The following is a 22,858-nucleotide window of genomic DNA, read 5'->3' as shown; positions in this document are numbered from 1 at the left end:
TTTGTATACAAATCCCTTGTATTTTCTATTTTTAGAACTGATAAGACACATATCGGGTGGGCAGACGCAGAGCGTCCATGTTTTTTTTTGTAAACAGTGATGTTTTTCTAACGGCTTAAACTTTCTTAAAACACAAATGATATCAATAATTTTTTGATCGATAGAAAGGATAATATAAAACAAGCAATTTATTGATTACTTTTAATTATCATTTCGAAATAAAATGGATTTATTATGAACTCTTAACTTACAGTGTTTTTTCTAAAAGTTTGGAGCATCACTACGCCGCTATTAAAATCATATGTCATTTAAAATGGTTATTCATTTTAAAAAGATATTTAAATGAGAAAATATGAAAATCGTGAGCATTTCAAAACTTTTTGAATTTTTAAAATCCATAAATGAGCGAAAAAGTTATTAAAAATTAAAAATTCCGATCCCATATACAAACGATGTAAAAACATTTGTTTTGCCAACCACCAGATAAACAGACCTGTGTTAATGCGTGACGTCACGGCGATCTCTCCTATAAGGAGAGCTATTTTACTCGTGTCTGCTTCGGCGTCTTTCTGCATCCCCACCTTGGTTAAAATTTTTATGCACTTTCTCTTTCTTCTCCTTAGGCGTAAAAAAAAATATGTATGTTTCCTGTGACCCGACCGACCCTAATTTTAGCCCCCAACCCTAAACTTTTTTTCGGACTAAAATTTGCGGGTACGAAAAAAAAATATGCTCTGATTTAGGAACATCGGATCGATGTACATTCACCGGGCTTTTGAACAAGTCCACACGCCGACAGGCAGTTTCTTGTGAAGGATCTGACAGTTCTATATTCACATCCATCGTACATTGACGAGTTAAATTCTGGATAGGACGAGTCAAAGAAATATTTATTTTTCTAGCACTTTGGACGAGTGGACTTCGCTGTATACTCGACCGATCGGGCGAGTGGTTTTTACGTCGTAACTTTACCAAGTTCAGAAATTATATCACGAAAAAATACCTGGATTGACTGGAATTAACCCGCGAGTCATAAAGATATCAAAACTTCATGCCGTTAATTTTCCATTCCACGAGCACGTGCGACCTATCGCAATATCTAATATCGCCGTTACTTTTGTTTATCGGCACGAACACAAAAAAACGTGCTTAGTGCATTCATTTTTTAATATAATCGATTCAAATTTTCAACACCGCTTGAGAAGTGATACAGTTTGAATTCTATAATATATAATTTTAATAAGACATTGACAAAAATGTAGGCAAAATTCTATAAAAACGGCCGAATTTTCATGTAATCACTTGTAAAATTTCAAACAGCGCGATCTTAATTACTTATTTCTTTCTTAAAGTAAATAAATGATACGTAATATGGTCATAAAATTCAGACTTTTGAACAGAAAGTATAAAAAACAGAATTAAAAAATCTTAAATAATGAAAAAGCGGCAGCAATTTAAATACATGGAGTAAAACGAGTTTTTCGCAAACAGATTTCTGTTAGCGCGGCAGAATAGGTTACGTGGCCTCGTGAATGTAGATAGAAATTTAGCTTTAGAATAACGCAGTATGATGTTGTTGCGGTTTTTAATTAAGTTTTAAATGAATCTTTTCGTACAAGTATTATTTTTGACACTACACTTTGTAAGATATTCTTCTCTAACAATAATGTAAATTTTTTGAGGGCAAACAGGTCACAGAGGTAGGATATCCGGTATAATCGTTCGACACATTTACCTGTCAGTTCATTCGTGATGTTGTACATTCGCTTTTAAAGAAAATAAAGAAGAAACTTTTTTATTGATTTCTACTCAACAATTTAAAGAAGCGAGGCGGTACGATCAAACAGTGATGTTTCACATGACGCGAAAACATGACATAATGCCATGACAATCTCGGGCAAATATACGGCTTTGATCTTCACTTCAGATGCCATGATATCGACACACTTCTTTTAGCTCTTTGGAGGGTGTTAATTAATGATGAAAACAAGGCCAATTACTTAGCTTATAAACAGAATAATATCCGATAATTGTTTGTTTTTTTCGCTTTCACAAAGGGTGTGTGGATGGTGATAATTATGTCCATGGGGACACTTTTCAAAATAATTATTTTTGGGAAATAAGTGTTGAGAAAATGAAAATAACTAAATATTTTATGCTGTCCTAATAGTTTAGGAAAATACGGGAGGGGATAGACTTTAATTATTATTACTATGACTGCAGTTATTTTGGAGAGCAACTGGCTGGTGCTGCTGACAAAAATACAGGAAAGAAAAATAAAAATGTCTGCTATAAAAAGGAAGTTTAAGAAGAACAAATATGCCACCTTAAAAAGGAAATGTAGTGTACAAGAGAATAATATTGGTCTACTGAGTGTTACATTTAAATTAACTTATTGTACATGACATTGTATAATATCCTTTCATAAAAGTGACAATATTAAACATGTCAATTTTAAGGGCATGTGACTGTTCACTAAGGGCAAGCAGATTTTAGTGGTTAGTTGTCCTGCAGGGCAGGTGGTGTGGAAAAAAAATTACACCCCTGCCTTAAACTTGACATAAAAAATCATGAGTTTAAGCTAGGCTTGAACCAATGGTGCATCTGTTGAAATATTCCGACGGCATGTATTTAAAAATTTGATTAAAATCCAAAGGGTATATAAAAAGCTGTGTATTTAAAGTGTATAGCATCTACCATCTAGTACAGACATATATGTATTGATAAGACAATAGGCAAAAGCAGACAAGGGAATTCCACTAATGTAAAGATGTGTATTATAAAAAAAAGAAGAAAAAAAGAAAAAATCGACCTACCTACCCTATTTTTTTCTGGCATGTCACAGGAAACATACATTTTTTTTTGGGGGGGGGGGGGGGGGGGGCTTATCTCTGAAATTATACTTCATGGATTTGCTTTAAACTGAAAAATAGTTATTCCTCATGATCATCACCCACATCATCTTGCATAAGGGCCATAACTTCATGATTTATCCCCCCTTTTTACTTAGAATTTCAGGTTCAAGTTTTGGTGCACTTTCATTCTATCTCAGTTATTACTATATAGATTTCATTTAAACTTGAAATAGTTATTCCTCATCATCACCCACATCATCTTGCATAAGCAGTGGTTGGGAAAGGAGGGCGCGATGCGCGATTTCACACATTCAGTCAAAAAATAACACATTGAAATTCCAATAAAATTCGCGAAAATCCCGGCAGAAAAAGAACTATAGAAATCACAAAAATCGGCAAAAATATACCACTCAATGACTTTACAATAGGCAAGGGGAATGCAATAGACTATTCAGTCACAGTGTCAAAAATACTATCAAATCGAGACCAGATCATTGATGCGTCGTAGCAGTACTTTCCATGGATATCTATGCTATTTAAATCACATTCCGAGGTGTTTCCAATTATAATTTGATGCAGCGATCCAATCAAAATGTTCGTTAGAAAAATCTCTACGTCACAGGTCAGCCATAGTTTCTGTGTTCTGTAGTTGCTGAGAAAGTATAAAAATAAGAAATGTGCTGACGATTTCCAACAGTAAAAATGTGAATTTTTTTTTCAGCATGGTATCGTAAGAAATGTATATTTATTTAGTATTACCACGATAAGTTTTTCTTTGATTTGCAGAGTGATTGCCTTGATGAAATCTAGGTCAAGTTTGAATATGGGTCATCTGTGGTCAAAAATTAGGTCATTAAGTCAATCTAGGTCGAGTTCGAATATGGGTCATCTGGGGTCAGAATGAAGGTCACTAGGTCAAAACAAAGAAAAACCTTGTGTGTGCAGTTGAGGCTATATTTTTGAATCGATCTTCATGAAATTTGGTCAGAATGATTGCCTCGATGAAATCTAGGTCGAGTTCAAATATGGGTTATCTGGGGTCAAAATGTAGGTCACTAGGTCAAATCAAAGAAAAACCTTTTGTATGCAATTGAGGCTGTATGATTGAATTGATCTTCATAAAATTTGGTCAGAATGATTGCGATGATGAAGTCTAGGTCGAGTTCGAATATGGATCATATTGGGTCAAAAACTAGGTCACTAGGTCAAATCAAAGAAAAACCTTGTGTCTGCGATAGAGGCTGTATTTTTCAATTGATCTTCATGAAATTAAGTCAGAATGATTGCCTTGATGAAATCTAGGTCGAGTTAGATTATTGGTCATCTGGGGTCAAAAACAGGGTACTAGGTCAAAACCTTGTGTATGCAATAGGGACTGCACTTTACATAGGATCTTCATGAAATTAAGTCAGAATGATTGCCTTGATAAAATCTAGGTCATGTGTGTTTGAATATGGGTAATCTTGGGTCAAAAACTAGGTCACTAGGTCAAATCAATAAAAACTTTGTGTATGCAACAGGGACTGCATTTTACACCTGATCATCATGAAATTTGATCAGAACGTTGTCTGGATGAAATCTGGGTCAAGTTTGAATATGGGTCATCTGGGGTCAAAAACAAGGTCACCTGGTCAAATCAAAGAAAAACCTTTTGTATGCAATAGGGGCTGCATTTTACACTGGATATTCATAAAATTTGGTCAGAATTGCTGCCTTGATTACCTTATGGGTAATATCTGCACTCACATCAAACACTCTAAAGACCAAAATAGTGGAGGAAATTTCCGATGAAATTTTCATCGCTGCCAACGCTTTACATGCTATATATTTAAATGCTGATACATTGTCATGAATTGGCCATACGTTCAAATCAAAAGGTGGGTCCAATTCCTCATTGATTTATGTAAAAATTATAAAATAATTTCCAAAATTATGAAGTTTCTGTGATTTAAACCTGTGTAGTACAGTACATGATTAACGTTTACTGCTTGTCTACACAGCCTATGTGCAAGCATTTTTGAATGGTGGTCACATCAAGAAATGCTTTAGGTCTTCAAATTGATCTGCGTACATAAAAACTGTTAACCATTTCTAATTGGAACTACATTTCCCATGCTTAAATTTGTAACAGAAAGTTCCAAAAAAGACTATCGAAGCTGCAACAACTGCAATTTGTCAAACTTCCATAGAAAGAAATGTGATAGACTCATAGAGATCGCTGACTAAAATTATGCAGATGATTCAGTCCAAAAATTTCACTCATAAAAATGCAAATTCATAAAATCCAAACTTGCTGTTTGAGATATTCATCTGCATTTCAGGAATAAACAAGCTTAAATTTAACACTGGAAAAAATAATACATTAACCTTTAATGAATATTTCTGCCTTTGCAACCAATGCAGACCAAGATCAAGGTTGATCATAGTCTGCACTGTTGGCTTATTCAGTCAGTAAATATTCAGCAAACACCCCTTCAAATAACAAATGGTATAGCCCAAATTGAATGATGGACCACTCCATTTTAGAAAATTACCAGGTTAAAGGTTAAATATGGCAGTAAAAAAAGGTGGCAGCTTCTTTAAGCATCTTTGAATATTATTCCAGATGGCATATTTGAAGCTGCGAGGTGCATTTCTACAGCTGGGTTTCCTGGGCTTTCAGAAACCCACCAGATGTTGTGGAAAACTTGCCGGGATTTTGCTGATAAGGAATTGGTTCCTGTAGCTGGACAGAATGACAAAGACTGTTCATTTCCAAAAGAACAGGTAAATGATTTAAGCTGCAGGTTTAAATTTATAGTTTATTAAGAATAAATCGCAAGTATAATGACGTTTTTTTTTTTCAAGCAGTCATCAGATTTTTTTCAAAACAATGAGGCAGAGCTACTGTTTGATTGAACTTTTCATTAACAGTCTTTTTTCCTCAGTAACAATTGATAGATATTCAAACATTTCCGCTACCTCAGCCGACTTTTAGAATGATGTGTGACTTCTGTCTTCATTTTGCAAAATAAAACCAGAATTCTCAAAGAAAGCTTTTATGGATTTGATGGATCAAACTTGTAATCTTAAATTTGATTTTTTCCAAGAAAAATCTTTCCTGAACTTGATCAAATCTTTAGACTTGATATAAACAGATTTATTGTTTGAAATTGCTATAAGCCTTCAGGCAGTCTTCAGCAATTATGTCTAATTTTGAACTTTCCATAATGTATTTTCTTATTGGCATAAAAATGGCTTTATTTGTTAAAATGTACAGGTAAAAATGTTAGGAGAAATGGGACTGCTTTGTGTAGATATATCAGAAGAGGATGGTGGCACGGGTTTGGACTATCTAGCCTATGCTATAGCGATGGAGGAAGTTAGTCGTGGATGTGCGTCAGCTGGCTGTATTATGAGTGTAAATAATGTATGTATACAGGAAATACTTAATTTCTTTTCTGATAAATTGATGTCTGGAAAATGCTTTTTCACAAAGTGTATTTATCATGAAATATGCTTTTAGGATGAAAACAAGTGAAATGTTTTGGGGGAAAATTTGTAAGAACCTGGTATCAAATAGCAATCATCTTGAGGTTTGTCTGATTCTGAACTCATTTGAGCCGTGCCATGAGAAAACCAACAAATGCATTTGCGACCAGCATAGATCCAGACCAGCCTGCGCATCCGCGCAGTCTGGTCATGATCCATGCTGTTCGCTAGCGGTTTCTCTAATTACAATAGGCTTTGAATGCAAACAGCATGGATCCTGACCAGACTGCGCAGATGTGCAGGCTGGTCTGGATCCATACTGGTTGCAAATGCACTATGTTGGTTTTTTCATGAGTCTCTAGAGTCTTATGAAGTCTGAAAAGTTGTCATTTACCTATAGAGAACAAGTCTGTACTGGTACAGAATCGCTAAAAAGGTAAATGACCACCGTTCCATAGCTGAAATTACGCATTCATCCAGTCAAACAAACAAACTTCATATGTAGAAAATTTTTGTAGATTGATGTTTTATTGGTTGCGTTTACTCTGTACAACAATTTTGTAAGTTTGAATGAATGAATTAGTTTATACTTATTTATTTTAGCACAAATGTAATGAAAGCTCCAAGCTTATTTGAACCACTCCAGTCAGCTTCCTGGTGAAACCAGAACTGGTGTCATGTAAAAAGGCATGGTTGTGACCCTAGTGGTGCTCAAAGCCATGATCCCCAAGTTGAGCTGAGACCTTAACCTTTGAACCACTCAGGCACTGGTCTCCTTGAAAACTCATTAGTTACAACTCGGAGCAGAGTTACTTAACAGGGAGAGCTGAACAAAGGTTTCCTGTCATTAGACAAGATGCTACCCCTGTTTTGGTTTAAGAAGAGACATCCAAATGAAACAGCTGTTTGGTATTTGTAAGAAATTTGTGTGATAATTGATTGCCCTTTCAGTCATTGTACCTTGGACCAATCAAGATGTATGCCAATCCTGAACAAAAAGAAAGATTCATGAAACCTTTTCTCCATGGGGATAAAGTGGGATGCTTCGCTCTTAGTGAGCCAGGTATAATTTTCTTCGTGTTATAAAGCAGGAAGACAGTACAATGTTTTATATTCTGAAAAAAGTATTAAGACTGCTCTAGTCTAAAAGAAGAAACTTTAAGAACCAGTATATTACTTTTTGAAATGGAAAAGGCAGATGTTTGAAGAGTGTATTGTATATACAATGGGTTTGATAATGTTAAATAGATATCAAACAAATCTGAAGTTTTTTTAAAATGAAATATTTGATTGATAGTTGTGTGGCTATGAAAATTTTTACACTTTCCATGCATAAGTATACTGTATACCAGTAAGGGAATGAAACTGACTTTGAATGAAGATTGTGCAATATTTTCAATACTCAAGTGTCACTCTGGTTGATTTCAAAGGGTGTCAAGTGTGGTACATTCTGACTTTTGGAACCCCTAATTCACCTTTCAGAGCTCTGTCCTTGACCCACAAGGTACTGGGACCGCCCCCACCCCCTGCCACCCCAACGTGATATTCAGGAGTTATCCCATGGATTTCAGTTAATTTTATACTAGTACCTTACTTAAAATTGATATAGAATAGCACCTTGGTATTTCATTTGTTAGGCTAATTGTGATTATTTGATTTTTATGAGAATAAATTACCTATTGTACCAGTATTACATTTTGAAGGAATGCTGGGATATAAGTCTTTTCGTACCCAAGATAAATGTATATTGGGGCAATATTTGAGCCTTGCATGTTGGTCCATCCATCTACTTAACAGCTAGGAAGATTTTCATAAAAGTAGCATCAGTCATTTTAATACCTCATTACGGTCACATTTAGATCAAAGATCAAATTGGTTGAATTCATGCCCACTCATGTCATCTTCTTAACAAATTGAAGGATTTTCATGAAATTAGCATCAGTGTTAACAACATGCAGTGTGCACAACCCAGGTCCTAAGGTCCAAGGTCAAGGTCACTTTTAGTGGTGAAAGAGTGATAACATAAATGTGTGACTGCTCTATTATCTTCTTAACTTCTGGAAGGATCTTCATAAAACCAGCATCAGTTTTTGATCTCATCAAGGCAAAAACTTGAAGAGTGTGCGACCCAGGTCATAAGGTTCAAGGTCAAGGTCAAATTTATAGGTCAACAGTCATGTTCTCAACATTGCTTTTTCTGTGTATCAAAGTGGCATCTGGAGGTATTAATCACCTTCAGTGATAGCTCTAGTTGTACAGATAATCTGCTTGCATGTTACAGTTTAAAGGAAGTACCTGATTATTAAATTATCATGAGATAAGCTAGCAGTATAACATGTTGTAGGAAATGGTAGTGATGCCGGAGCAGCTTCCACAACAGCTCGTCTCGAAGGAGATGAGTGGGTATTGAATGGGACCAAGTCTTGGATCACAAACGGTTATGAGTCTGAAGCTACTGTTGTAAGTGTTTAGAACTTGTTTAATATACTCACAGCAGAAAAATTGCACCACCTTTTATCTGTAATTTTGATGTGCAAAGTAAACTATAAATAAATGTTAATTTTATAAAAGCATATTTAGAAAAATCAGTTACAGAAGTGAAGACCTGTTATTTTATATTGTATCATTGTTTTGAAAGAGAAAATGATATTCTTCCTAAAAGAAGAATATTTGATGAAGGTAATTTTCAGGAATTAGAGATCTATACTAAGACAATTTTATAACAGTTTAATCAGTATACTAAGGGAAATAGAAAAAAATAATTACATCAACCAAATTGATGCTATGAAGTGTTTTTTCCACTCCTTTAAGACATTGAAATAAAGTGACATTCTCCAAAATGAATGTTCTCCTTTTTGTTTTCTAGGTGTTTGCTACCACAGATAAAAGTAAAAAACACAAGGTAGGCATACGTAACCATAAAGTGTCATTAGCTTGAAACCAGTTTTTGAAAGTTACATGTACTGTAAAATCTTTGATACTTCTGGGGGACTAATATTCATGGTTGCATTAGTCAAGGAAAATAAATCCCAACCAGCAAAATGGGGAAAAGTCCCATTCAATTTATCTTTAAAAATTGAAATCCAAAAGTCCTTTCCCCCCATGAAAGAGTCATTTTTGAGAAAACCTAAAGAATTACTGCCAGTGAAATGAAATTACTTCACTGTAGCATGTAGACATTCTTATGCCCTCCTTTGAACAAGAGGGGGTATATTGTTTTGCTCATTGTATGCAAGTCTGTTAGTCTATTTGACCATTTGGTTTCTGATCAACAAATAGAGAATGCTTGGTCCCACAATGTTTACACTTCTTAGGATGATTGCTTGTGGTCAACAGAAGACCCCTATTCATTTTGGGATAAGTAGGTCAAAGTTCACAGATGTTGAGACTGAAAACAGTTTCAGCTAAGTAACGAAAGAATGCTTTTGCCTACAGTAGTCTAACTTCATAGGATGATTGCCTGTTGTCTGAACATTGGGGTTCAGTAGGTCAAAGTCAAGGTCACATTGACCTTGAGACTATAAATAGTTTCCATTCAATACATAAAGAAGGCTTTGGCCTAGAGTCGTCAAACTTCATAGGATGATTGCCTGTGGACAGTTCATGACCCATATTGTTTGGGGGTTAGTAGATCAAAGGTCAAGGTTACAGTTACCTTGATACGGAAAATGGTTTCTGCACAATAAGTAAAGAATGCCTTGACCTACAGTCATCAAACCTCAAAGGATGATTGTCTGTGGTCAGTGGACGACTCCTTTTGTTTAGGGGGTCAGTAGGATACAGGTCATGGTCAAAACGATTGAGACTGAAAATGGTTTCAACTCCATAACTAAAGAATGCTTTGAGCTGCAGTGATCAAATTTAGGATGATACCACTACTGTTTTGGGGGTCAGTAGATCAAAGGTCTTAGACCTAGACTGAAAATGGTCTCTTCTCGATTTGGTTGTCAGTCTTCATAGGATGGTTGTCTATAGTCAGTATATGAAAGCTGATGTTTAAGACATCATTTGTTCAAAAGTCAAGGTCACAATTTGCAAAATTACATACCCATTTGTCTCTGAGCGGCCATTATGGAGGCCATATTATGTGTTTTACAAACAGCTGCACTTATTTGTAAAAAAATTATGAGTTTGTTTGCAGAGCAGTTCTTTTCACAGAATAACTCAGCTTATAAAATGCTAAAAATATATTGTAATTATACAAGATGCTGTATTTACTTTGAAATAAAATATTTTAGTGTTATTTCAGTTTTTCAAAACAATTCTTCAATAAAAGTGATAGTTTTCATTTATTGCTCACAAGCAGTGTTATTTGTTTCTAGGGAATTAGTGCATTTTTAGTACCAAAGCCAACACCAGGTTTATCATTGGGAAAGAAAGAGGACAAACTTGGGATTCGAGCCACATCAACTTGTAACCTCATATTTGACGACTGTAGAATACCAAAAGAGAATCTTCTTGGAGAACCAGGATTTGGATTTAAAATTGCTATGGTAATTTCTGTTTTCAAATAAAGCAAGTATCCATATGATCCGAGAAAATGCACAACTGAATGCCTTTACATGACTAAAACACTGTTGAAAACAGTATTAAGGTCATATCAAATCAACAGACAAGAACGATAAATGTGGGAATGGTTCCAAGTTAAAAAGATATAATTTGAAGATAAGTCCATAAGCCAGGCACAGAATTGACTTTTCACCTTTTTTTTCACAAAGTCAACTAATCTCTAAAATTAAAAAAAGATACCTATTTACACTTATCACAAAACCTGAACTCTCTTCGGGGGCTTCTATGACCAAATAGTTAAGGTAGCTAACTTCAAGTTGCTTGCCGTCACCTCTGGTTTCAAGACCTGAATGGATCATTATGTATGGAGCCTTTCAGCTGACTTGTAGAAATCGGTGGTTCTACCAAGGTGCCAGTCTGTGCCTGAAATAATGCCTGGAGATGAGCATCTACTGTTAAAAGCTTGAAAGGGGCCTGCATGGCCGAGTGGTTGAAGTCACTGACTATTTAGACTTGCCCCTCATCGTAGTTTGTTTGAAACCTTGCTTTGGGTGTAGAATTCTTTCATGTGAGAAAGCCATCCAGGTAGCTTGTTTAAGGCTGGTGTCTCTACCTGGTCAGTGTTGAAATGATGCTTGGAGAGATACCTAGTGTCTTCCTCCACCACGAGAAGCTTGAAAGTCACTATGTGACCAAAACTGTGTGGATATGACTTAAAACCCAGCAATATGTCAACTTTTGTAGTGAATAGGTACTTGAAAATAATGCCTTGAAGTCCAACTTGAGAGAACTAAATGCTGTGTTTTGTGGGTGTTTCATAGTTTCAAATATATGGAAAAATTGGCATTGGAAATTTAACTAGACGTCTTTAGGGCTTGATGGGTTCTGTTCACAGTACGTTAATTGTAAAGGTTTGAACCCGACAGGAGGGACTCCATGGCCAAGTGGTAAAGGCCGCTGACTTCAAATCACTTGCCCCTTATTGATGTGGGTTCGAGCCTCACTTGAGGCATTGAATTCTTCATGTAAGAAAGCCATCCAGCTGGCTTATGGAAGGTCGGTGGTTCTACTCAGGTGCCTGCACGTGATGAAATAATGCACAGAGGGGCACCTGGGGTCTTCCACCATCAAAGCTGGAAAGTCGCCACATGACCTATAAATGTACCGGTGCGATGTTAAACCCAACAAAATAAATAAATAAATGAACCCAACAGTTATTTTTTCTTGTTAGACCAATTTTGTATGCAAAAACTAAAATATCATTAAATTGATCCTTCTTACTATATAAAAAATAAAGATACACAAAGTTGTAGATAGAATATGTAATATTGATGTTTATCAGTATTATTTTGTGATATATTTCAGAAAACGTTAGATGCTGGAAGAATTGGAATAGCAGCACAAGGTCTTGGAATAGCTCAGGTCAGTAAGTTGCAGTATTTATGTAAATTTTGCACATTGTGTGATAAGTATTTTGGTGTGGCAAGTTTTTTGATAACATGAATTATTATTTTCCTATGTAGATTTGAAAAATAATTTTCCTGGCTTTTCCATCATGATGAATAATTCTCAATAGGGTTTTTGGTTGTACTGTCGTTTCTTTATGTATGTTGGTAAAATCAAGACCAGATGTAATTTTAGTATGTGCGAGAAACAAACAAAATGTTTAGTGGTAAAGATCTCTGACTTTGAATTACTTGCCCCTTATATATCCCTGTGTCTTTTTAACCCTTCTGAAGTCAACACTTCAGGAAACCATCCAGCTTACTTGCCAAAAGGTTGGCAGTTCTACTCATATGCCTGTCAATGTTTGAAATAACTCCCAGTAGAGGAGCCTGGGGTCCTCCTCCACTATTGAAGCTGGAGATTTGCTTTATGACTGATACTGTGTTAGTTTGACTTAAAAGACGAACAAAACAGACTGGTGTATAGTAACAGACATTGAGAAATGTACTTTATAGATATTGAAATAATATGCTTTTTTCTGTAATATTTCAGGCATCCTTAGAATGTGCAATAGACTATGCTCAAAAGAGAATGGCTTTCAATGAACCTATATCCAAACAGCAAATGATTCAGGTATATTTTAACTTGACATTGCTGCAGATTACATACACTTTGCAATTTAACTTGGCAATGTATGTGGGCAGAGTGCCACATTCCATATGGCTGTTATATGGTCATGAATAGCATTGACATGTCAGACTCTTTTAAATACAGAGGAAAATCTTACACATATGCTTACCCATACAGGTATGAATTCACTACCTCTAATAACGTTGGTTGTTGTTGATCATTCCTTCCTGCAAATTTGGTTTGCACGTGGCTTATCACAGATTTTCAGTCATATATGAGGTACCTATGCTCCTCTAAGGGCATTATCTGTCTGTCTTGACTATTCATTAGTCAGTCTGTCATACCCTCTCTCTTTTCTTGTAGGAGAAGCTTGCCAATATGGAAGTGCAGATAGAAAGTGCCAGGTTGCTGACATGGAAGGCTGCCATGCTGAAGGATGCTGGGAAACCATATACCAAGGTATCGTTTTTTAGGCATACAGCTGTTTTTCAACAGTCTTTTAGTTGTGTACTGATTTTGAACTATAATTGTGTCATATGTTAGAATCACAGCACATGGAAATTTTGGAAATATTTTTTTAGAAATTTTCTGGGATTTTAACATCCATGATGAAATAATTTCAAAAAAATTTCTGGGATTTTGGTGTAAGTAAGTTGGTTTTATGTTAAATAAGATCTAAATGTTTCATCTGGATTTTGCAGTAGTTAAGTTGTGAAACTGCATGGCCTAAAATGGTGGAAATTTACAATGGCAAATACCCTGTCAGAATCATATTTTGCTTAGAAATCTAAAATTAGTAGTGGTTTCATTCAAAATTAAAAAAGAATTTCTTATTACCATTTATGGAAGCCTTTAAAATGTTGCTTAGTTTTGTCTGGTATCAAATGGAAGTTAATGAAAAACATTTACAGAATAAGTGAATGAAACATTAGATGGAAGTACTAGTAAGATTAAACAAGAGGGCCATGATGGCCCTATATCGCTCACCTGTTATCATTGCTCTTGAGGACAAGAAGGCCCTCAGAAAAAATATCTAAGTCCAAAAGACAGAAACAACATGGAAGAAATTTAACCAAAAAGAAAAAATAAATCTTACAAGGTATAGATATGTCAAAATACACCTAAAAATTGGAGGTACCATCCATGTTGTACCACAGAAAAGTGGTCTCAGTTTTTCCCTAGGGCCAATAATAAAAAAGTTACTAAAAATAAGCTATTTATAGTAACATAAAAGGGAAGTGATTAAAAAATAAAAATATTGTAAGTGAACACAAGAAGGATCTGCCAAATAAATCTGTTGACATAAATGAAATTTCAGATCAGTAACTTCATTAGTTAAGGAGATATACCCATTTTAATTTGAAATAAAGGGAGGTAATTTGACATAAAATCAGTCCATAGTTATCTACCCTGATTGTCTCAGTCCAACTAATAACAATAATGAAATTTAAAATAAGTCCTATAAGTACTTACTGATATAAATCCATTTTGATTACAATCAGGGGAGGTAATCAGATATAAAATAACTCTGGAACCTACGATTGGATCTGATTTGTCATGGAATCCAAGATTTATTGTTGTTGAAGATATTTTGGAAGTTTGTATCAAATAAAACCATAAATGAAGTCTCTATATGGCTGCAAAAGCCAAAATAGCCAATTTTGGACCTTTAAGGGGCCATAACTCTGGAACCCATGAAGGAATCTGGGCAGTTCAAGAAAGGAAGCAAGATCTTGTGGTGATACAAGTTGTGTGCAAGTTTGGTTAAAATCAAATCATAAATGAAGCTGCTATTGTGCAGACAAGGTCAAAATAGCTAATTTTGGCCCTTTCAGGGGCCATAACTCTGGAACTCATTATGGAATCTGGCCGGTTCAAGAAAGGAACCGAGATCTTATGGTGACACAAGTTTTGTGCAAGTTTGATTAAATTCAAATCATAAATGAAGCTGCCATTGTGCAGACAAGGTCAAAATAGCTAATTCTGGCCCTTTCAGGGGCCATAACTCAGGAACCCATAAAGGAATCTGGCCAGTTCAAGAAAGGAACCAAGATCTTACGGTGATACAAGTTGTGCGCCAGTTTGGTAAAAATCAAATCATAAATAAAGCTGCTATTGTGCAGACAAGGTCAAAATAGCTAATTTTGGCCCTTTCAGGGGCCATAACTCTGGAACCCATAATGGAATCTGGCCAGTTCAAGAAAGGAACCATGATCTTATGGTGATACAAGTTGTGTGCAAGTTTGGTTAAAATAAAATCATAAATGAAACCACTATCGTGCAGACAAGAAATTGTTGACGCACGGACGCACGCACGGACGGACGACGGACAAAGGGTGATCACAAAAGCTCACCTTGTCACTATGTGACAGGTGAGCTAAAAAGTCAAGAAAGCCCTCATTGGGCATGATAGAAATGTTTTACAATTGTCTACAAAAATTGATGTTAAGTTAACAAAACAATAACTTAATATGCATTTCCAATTTTTATAAATTTGTCATTATTCACACCATTGATAGCAGAAAAACTTATAATCAAGTTTTAGAATTGCGTCACATAGTTTGGAAATTGAAATGGGTGGTTACTCTGGTACTGACATAAAATAATGCATCAGTAAAATATACTTTAGTCAGTTTGTGAAACTGAATACCATTTCCTACTTCGTTGCAAAAATATTAGCAGAAATATTTTGTGAATACAACTTGGATGTCAGTTAAAACATTTATTAAATATTATGTCCTCAACTAACTAGCTGAGAGTGATTAAAAATGCAAAATTCATTATTGAATTATTGAAGCTTTTAAACTATGAGACCAAACTCTTAAATAACTATTATAACTGCTTCTTAGATTAATTTCTTAAGTTTTTTTTGATGCTCTGTATTCATGTCCAAATGAAATGTTCTGTTTTGTTTGTATGTATTCATTATTCCGTTTCACATTTTGAGGGTTGAGTGCAATACTGCCGTAACTCCTTTATTTTATTATTGCGCTCAACCCTCGATATAGTTTTAACATGTGTGTTTTGTTCATACGGATAAAATCCATTGAAAAATGGTCAGGGGCATTTGTAATGCCAATTTGTCAATAAATGAAACGAATTGTTAATGAATTTCTCAAAAATATATGTACTGTTAATACCAAAAACATAGTGCTACACCTTTGCATTGAAATGCTGCAATGCTGCAATCTAATAAAATTATATATCCTAGTATTTCCTTTCTTCAGTTTTACCTTGAGTTTATGGTTAATGTCAGCGGAACATCAGACATTATTCTCTAAGGATATGGAATTGTATGTTAAGCTGATACAAAAATATTATAAGTAAACATGAAGATAAGAATATATATGAGCCGTGCCATGGGGAAAACCAACATAGTGGCTTTGCGACCAGCATGGATCCAGACCAGCCTGCGCATCCGCGCAGTCTGGTCAGGATCCATGCTGTTCGCTTTCAAAGTCTATGGGAATTTGAGAAACTGTTAGCGAACAGCATGGGTCCTGACCAGACTGCGCGGATGCGCAGGCTGGTCTGGATCCATGCTGGTCGCAAAGCCACTATGTTGGTTTTCTCATGGCGCGGCTCATATCATCTTATTGATATGTGAATGTCTTGAAGTCTAGTGAAATAGAAACATTATAAGAGTGTTTACAAAAATATGCGACATACCTGTAAGTCTGTGTTAGATGAAGAAGTTGATTTTTAATCTCAAATGTAAGTGTAAAATAATTGATTTGAACAGCTGAAATATTACACTAATGTGTTTTACAGGATGCTGCCATGGCTAAACTAGCTGCTTCTGAAGCCGCCACATTTTGTGCTCATCAGGTATGTTTTACCTGCTTTGAAATATATTTTCCACTTCATTGCAGTTATGCAAAAATAAGAACAGGATTGACAGCTTAACCTTCTTACTAACCAAATTTGGTCAACATTCACGAAGCGGTCGTTTAAAGGTTCCTGTATTAGTACTAGCTGCACCTAATCACAGTCAAGCAGAACCAAGTAAAGGCCTGTTATGTAATAAGAGATTTTGTTGCAAGAAATCTAGTTTATTGTCTTGAATAACAGCGTACAAACTATGGATTTTGATGTAAAATGTGTATCTAAAAACAGACTTAAGTTAAAAATAAGTTCTGATAGTTTTGTGATTATTAACAACATTTTAGATAAGCCTCTGTGATTGAGTTGTTAAGGTTGCTGACTTCAAATCACTTGTCCTTCTTGAGTTTTACCCTGTTTGTCATTTGAGGAAGGTTGTTGTCTACCCACCGCCTGCACATGTCTATAATAATGCTTGAAAAGGGCAACTTTGTTCTTTCTGTACCTTTGAATGCTGGAAAGGTGCAATTCAACTAAATTGTGTTGGTGTAACTTGAACCTCAGACCCCTTTCAAAAACAGAAGAAACGTTTTAGGCATTATTGTTAGTTCCACTGCACCAAACAAACTAGACTTTTTTAAGATGGAATTGAACGTGAGCTGCAGATAACCTAGCTTTGCACAGGTAGATTTTGACTACCAGTTCACGGTAATGAGCTAAGTCAGACACAGAGGTAGATGTTTACTCTTTAGTGAAGAGTTTACTTTAGGTAATATATTTAAATTTAGTCTGCAAATCTTGCATAACGCAGTTCTTAATTACTCTCAAAGAGAAAATGCTAGACTTTTTATAAAACCCAAGAAAATTGTTATGTTATATAGCTTTCATTCATAGAAATTAAGTAATATGGAAACCAATAAAGCAAGGTCATAATTATGTTTTGATTCCCGTTATATAATTGCAGGCTATCCAGACACTAGGTGGTATGGGATATGTTACCAGTATGCCGGCTGAGAGACTATACAGAGATGCCAGAATTACTGAAATATACGAGGGAACCAGTGAAATTCAGAGACTTGTCATCGCAGGACAGTTACTTAAAGAATATGCAGCTCATTAATAATTTTGATGATATTAGAACTGCAGAGCAAGAGTTTGTCTACTGTTAGTACATAGTTAAGAAATAAATAGTAGCAAAAAACTGTCTCGTTGAATTTAAACACAACAAAGAAGCTGCAGTACTACAGAATAATTTTATGAGGGCATTGCCAAAACAAATGAATCTGTTAAGTATGTAACTGATTTGAAGTGTTTGAATTAATTAAACATTCACTTGCTATATATTATTTCAACTTTTAATGTTGTATATATGACATAGTGGATCAAATTTTGTAGCCACTGTTTGTGGTCGTTACATAGCTGATGTGATATTATTATTGAAAATAAACATGATTTGTCATATTGGTATCATTTTTAGCTCATCTGATTTTTTGAAAAAAAATGATGAGTTATTGTCATCACTTGAGCGGTTGTCGGCGTCGGCGTCGGCGTCGGCGTTGCTTGGTTAAGTTTTATGTTTAGGTCAGCTTTTCTCCTAAACTATCAAAGCTATTGCTTTGAAACTTGGAATACTTGTTCACCATCATAAGCTGACCCTGTATAGCAAGAAACATAACTCCATCTTGCATTTTGCAAGATTTATGGCCCCTTTTGTACTTAGAAAATATCAGATTTCTTGGTTAAGTTTTATGTTTAGGTCAACTTTTCTCCTAAACTATCAAAGCTATTGCTTTGAAACTTGGAATACTTGTTCACCATCATAAGCAGACCCTGTACATCAAGAAACATAACTCCATCTTGCTTTTTGCAAGAATTATTGCCCCTTTTGGACTTAGAAAATCAGTTTTCTTGGTTAAATTTTATGTTTAGGTCAACTTTTATCCTAAACTATCAAAGCTATTGGTTTAAAACTTGCAACAGTTTTTCACCATCATAAGTGGACCCTGTACAGCAAGAAACATAACTCCATCCTGCTTTTTGCAAGAATGATAGCCCCTTTTGGACTTAGAAAATATCAGATTTCTTGGTTAAGTTTTATGTTTAGGTCAACTTTTTCTCTTAAACCATCAAAACTATTGCTTTAAAACTTGCAACTGTTGTTCACCATCATAAGCTGACCCTGTAAAGCAAGCAACATAACTCCATCCTGCTTTTTGCAATAATTATTGCCCCTTTTGGACTTAGAAAAATCATTTTCTTGGTTGAATATTATGTTTAAGTCAACTTTTCTCATAAACTATCAAAGCTATTGCTTTAAAACTTGCAACAGTTTTTCACCATCATAAGTGGACACTGTACATCAAGAAACGTAACTCTATCCTGCTTTTTGCAAGAATGATGGCCCTTTTTAGACTTAGAAAATCATGGGTAGGACAATATTTCTATTATACAAAAAAAATCAGATGAGCGTCAGCACCCGCAAGGCGGTGCTCTTGTTTAACTATGTCAAGTTACAGCAGAACCTGAAACCTCATTATTTTTCCAAATTGACTTGTACATCTCATCCAGGTTTCCATGTTACTGCAAAATTCGGAAAAGGCCTTGATTAAAATTCATTAAATTTAAATTTCAAGGCCTGGATAGTCCTTGAATTTTTAAAAGAGAGTATAAAACTAGGAAAAAAGTCTTAATTTCGCTTCTGCAGGACAACGGTATGGATGGAAGATTTACGGCATATACAGGAAGTTCCATTTTTACTGAGTCTCCAGAGGCTATGTCTCTAAATTGTACAAATTCATTGAGATATTCGGAGTGGTGAGGGGGGGAGGTATTGGCTTCTCCTGCTCTGATCTTTCTTAGATAATTTCACACCAGTATCTTTAGTCTGTAAAAGTTTCATTAGTGTTAAGTAACTTTCCTAGCAGGTTTGTATTCTTACGAAGGAGATAGGCGATGATAATATGCAATTTTGGCCAGATAAAATGTTTGGGATCACCTTTGCTGAAATTACAAATAATTACCAGATTTTGGACAAACTAGACTGACCTCGATTTTCTTACTTAATTTAAAGTGAGGGGCCTCTGTTGCTAAGTGGTTATACGGTTGCTGAATTCAAATCACTTGCCACTCGCAGATGTGGGTTCGAGCCTCGCTCGGGGCGTTGAAGTCTTTGTTTGAGGAAGCCATCAAGCTAGCTTATGGAAGGTCAGTGGTTCTACACAGGTACCAGCTTGTGATGATATAATGCACGGAAAGGCACCTGGGGTCTTCCCCAACCATCAAAGCTGGAAAGTCGCCTAATTGTGTTGGTGCGACGTTAAACGCAACAAAACAAAACAATTTAAAACGAGAATTATAATTAACTAGTCAGTGAATTAATTGTAATTATTTCAAAGATGTAGGGAACGCTAATATTTATTGGCTGTTATCTTAGAATACATGTATGTGAAACATTGAGACTGTAATTGCAGGGTAAAATACAAAATTTTTTTACACTAAAATGCTGCAAAAAAATGAGGAGTTTTGGTTAAAAGCCTGATAAATGCATTTTCACAGATGGATATTTTCATGATCAGAAATAGTAGTTGTATTCTCTGGGAACTGATAATTTCTGAGAGCTTCCAGATTGGACAGAAATATATCAGAAACGAAAAATAATTCAACGGGGATGCACTTTATGCACATCAATACCTGCCTTCTAAAGTATGTATTGGTGATTTTTTTTTTTTTTTGCTTTCTGTTAGATCCTACTCAATGACTCACTTGTATCTAAGGATACAGTTGCTGGTCTGACCCTTGAGTTTTGAAAAATATCCTAGAAAAGTTTTTGAATAATTTAGTAGGAAAAGAGCTTGAATCCAGTTTTATATCGTAATATGTGTCATCATTTGTGACAGCAATTTACTGTGTGCCTTAGCGGTAAAAATTCATTCACATAGATATTTTCTATTTCACACGGACTAAAATAGATTTGTTTATCTTTTATAAGTGTATTTAAAGTGGATATGTAATGAAAAGAAATGTATCAAGAAATCTGCACACATTTTTGCATTGTAATATAACACATGTAAAGATGTCAACTGCTCTGCTGCAGAACTTCTTGCATATTTTTCGACACAAACGTAGTAACTTTAGTTAGTGTTTAACGTCACTACTATAAATAATTCTAAACTGATTGTAACCATTTTAATATTTTTTTCATTTTTCAGTCAATGTGTATTTCTTGTTATTGCAACCATTTTAATTATAGTTTGTTTTCTGCATATTTCTTGTTACTTTTTCATATTATTACAAGATTTAAAAAGGTTGAAAGGGTATTATAATACATTCATATTTATTTAGAAAATTAAGGACAGTTGTCTACCATTATGGATCTCATGTTGAAATCACATACATTACTCTTCATTACAAGTATTTTAGTTTCCTAGCTTTTAACACTTACCCTGCTAAATTTCTATAAGAACTTGTCCATCTTTCAATTTGGACAGTACTATTAACTGTTAAAAGGGGTGCATACCAAAAAGATACTGACTGAATGGTGAATAGGGCAGGTCATGATCAGACTGCATGGATGTGCTGGCTGATCATGATCTGCACTGGTTGCAAAGGCACAATCAAGCGTGTCCAGCATGATAAGGGTTAAGATACTTGTACTTTGAATTGATATACTTTTGTTTTAAAGGCTTTTTCCAGTGAGTGTAAGAGTAGATGAACTCCCAATTTGACATGTGCCATGTGTGTAACTAAATTCCATTTGTGTGTTATAGAAAAAAAAGATAATTATATGTAAAAAGTAGTCTTGTACATATGCATCAAGTGATTTCCTTTTACTTACATACAAAAAAAGTAGTGATTTCAGTGTAATTACATACATAATGCACCAAAAATTAATTGTAATTACATACATGATGTAGTCTTGTATATACACCAAATAATTAATTTACCGTAAGTGTAATTACATGCATGAAGTGATTTTGTACAGACATAAGCTGTGATATACAATGCTAAAATATATATTGAAATAAAAATGAAAACAAACCTTTTTAATGTTGTTTTACTTCAAAGCTGAGAATAAAAATATTGGAATTATCAAATATAAGTATACAGTTTGGTATGAAATCAATATCTTGCTCTGAGAAATAACACAAAGAAATGAAATTAAAACATATATGAAATATATTATGTTAGATTCTATGCAGAATGATGATTTGTTCAGCATTCCAAGTGTCTCAGGTAACAATATTCTCCATTACGTTGTTTGTGCATACGCAAGAATTCACATACAAATCAGTTTACACAGGCGAGACTTGCAAAACGGAATTCTTAACTGATTGCGAGATGATTTCATTTAACCACAAAATTGTAAAAGTCATTTCAAGTAACAAAGGGTTTAAAGGAGTTTCAGGGAGAGGAGAATTCTTTGTTGTCTTGTATTCATTGTTCATTTTAACAGCCTATAAATCTTGTTGTGGAGGACCAAGGAAATTGTGACTTCATTTGCATACTTTCACTGATCCGATAACACAAGTTCTTCTATTATTTGGAAAGTCGATCAGTCACCTTAGTGGTTGTAAGTTCTTTTTATATAGACTTAAATTTATACTGGACTCAAATTTCATATTTGAAAATATGAACAATTACTACATATAGTTTATGTAAACATAAAATTGACAAGTTCATGACTTTCTTTGTGTATTAACACACTAAGCTTTAGGTTTAAAATGATATACCACTTAATAGATGTAAAGTTAAACACAGTATAAATGTAACCTACCACTGCAAAGCATGAAGTTTTTTTAACAACTGTTACTGCATGGCATTTAATCAAGAATCAATTAATTTATATAGTTAGTAAAGTTTAATATACTGAGGACTTTCTACATTAGAACTAAATATCTAAGATGACATATTTAAGTTAACCGTACCATTGTTCTTGGATCCTGTACCAATACTAACCTATTCTCCACAAATAACTGCCAGCTTATTCACACGTGTCGGAGGTCAAGAACAAACAATTTCAGACCCCATGTCTTTTATCAAGTCATCACGGAGAACATTATAAGCCCATGCCATGGGTTAGAACTCACAAACCTATGAACCGTAAATATGCGCTCTCCCTAAGAGAC

At 34.8% G+C, this 22,858-nt stretch overlaps 1 protein-coding gene across 1 annotated transcript in view; it reads left to right on the top strand.

The window, feature by feature from the left end:
- The window catches only part of LOC123534001 (short-chain specific acyl-CoA dehydrogenase, mitochondrial-like), a 29,796-nt gene extending 8,026 nt beyond the window's left edge, over positions 1 to 21,770 (top strand). The window contains exons 2-12 of the mRNA XM_053519238.1: positions 5,461 to 5,621; positions 6,115 to 6,264; positions 7,278 to 7,389; positions 8,671 to 8,786; positions 9,193 to 9,228; positions 10,649 to 10,819; positions 12,201 to 12,257; positions 12,834 to 12,914; positions 13,275 to 13,370; positions 16,683 to 16,739; positions 17,698 to 21,770. Coding sequence (XP_053375213.1) covers positions 5,461 to 5,621; positions 6,115 to 6,264; positions 7,278 to 7,389; positions 8,671 to 8,786; positions 9,193 to 9,228; positions 10,649 to 10,819; positions 12,201 to 12,257; positions 12,834 to 12,914; positions 13,275 to 13,370; positions 16,683 to 16,739; positions 17,698 to 17,853 — 1,193 coding nt within the window. The 3' untranslated portion in view covers positions 17,854 to 21,770. The remainder of the gene's footprint in view (positions 1 to 5,460; positions 5,622 to 6,114; positions 6,265 to 7,277; positions 7,390 to 8,670; positions 8,787 to 9,192; positions 9,229 to 10,648; positions 10,820 to 12,200; positions 12,258 to 12,833; positions 12,915 to 13,274; positions 13,371 to 16,682; positions 16,740 to 17,697) is intronic.
- The last annotated feature ends 1,088 nt before the right edge of the window (positions 21,771 to 22,858 follow it).

This window comes from Mercenaria mercenaria, chromosome 12 (assembly GCF_021730395.1).
Source record: "Mercenaria mercenaria strain notata chromosome 12, MADL_Memer_1, whole genome shotgun sequence".
In the NCBI taxonomy this organism is placed as follows: domain Eukaryota; kingdom Metazoa; phylum Mollusca; class Bivalvia; order Venerida; family Veneridae; genus Mercenaria; species Mercenaria mercenaria.
Note: the sequence above shows the minus strand (reverse complement) of the source record. Positions and strands in the feature narration are given on the sequence as shown.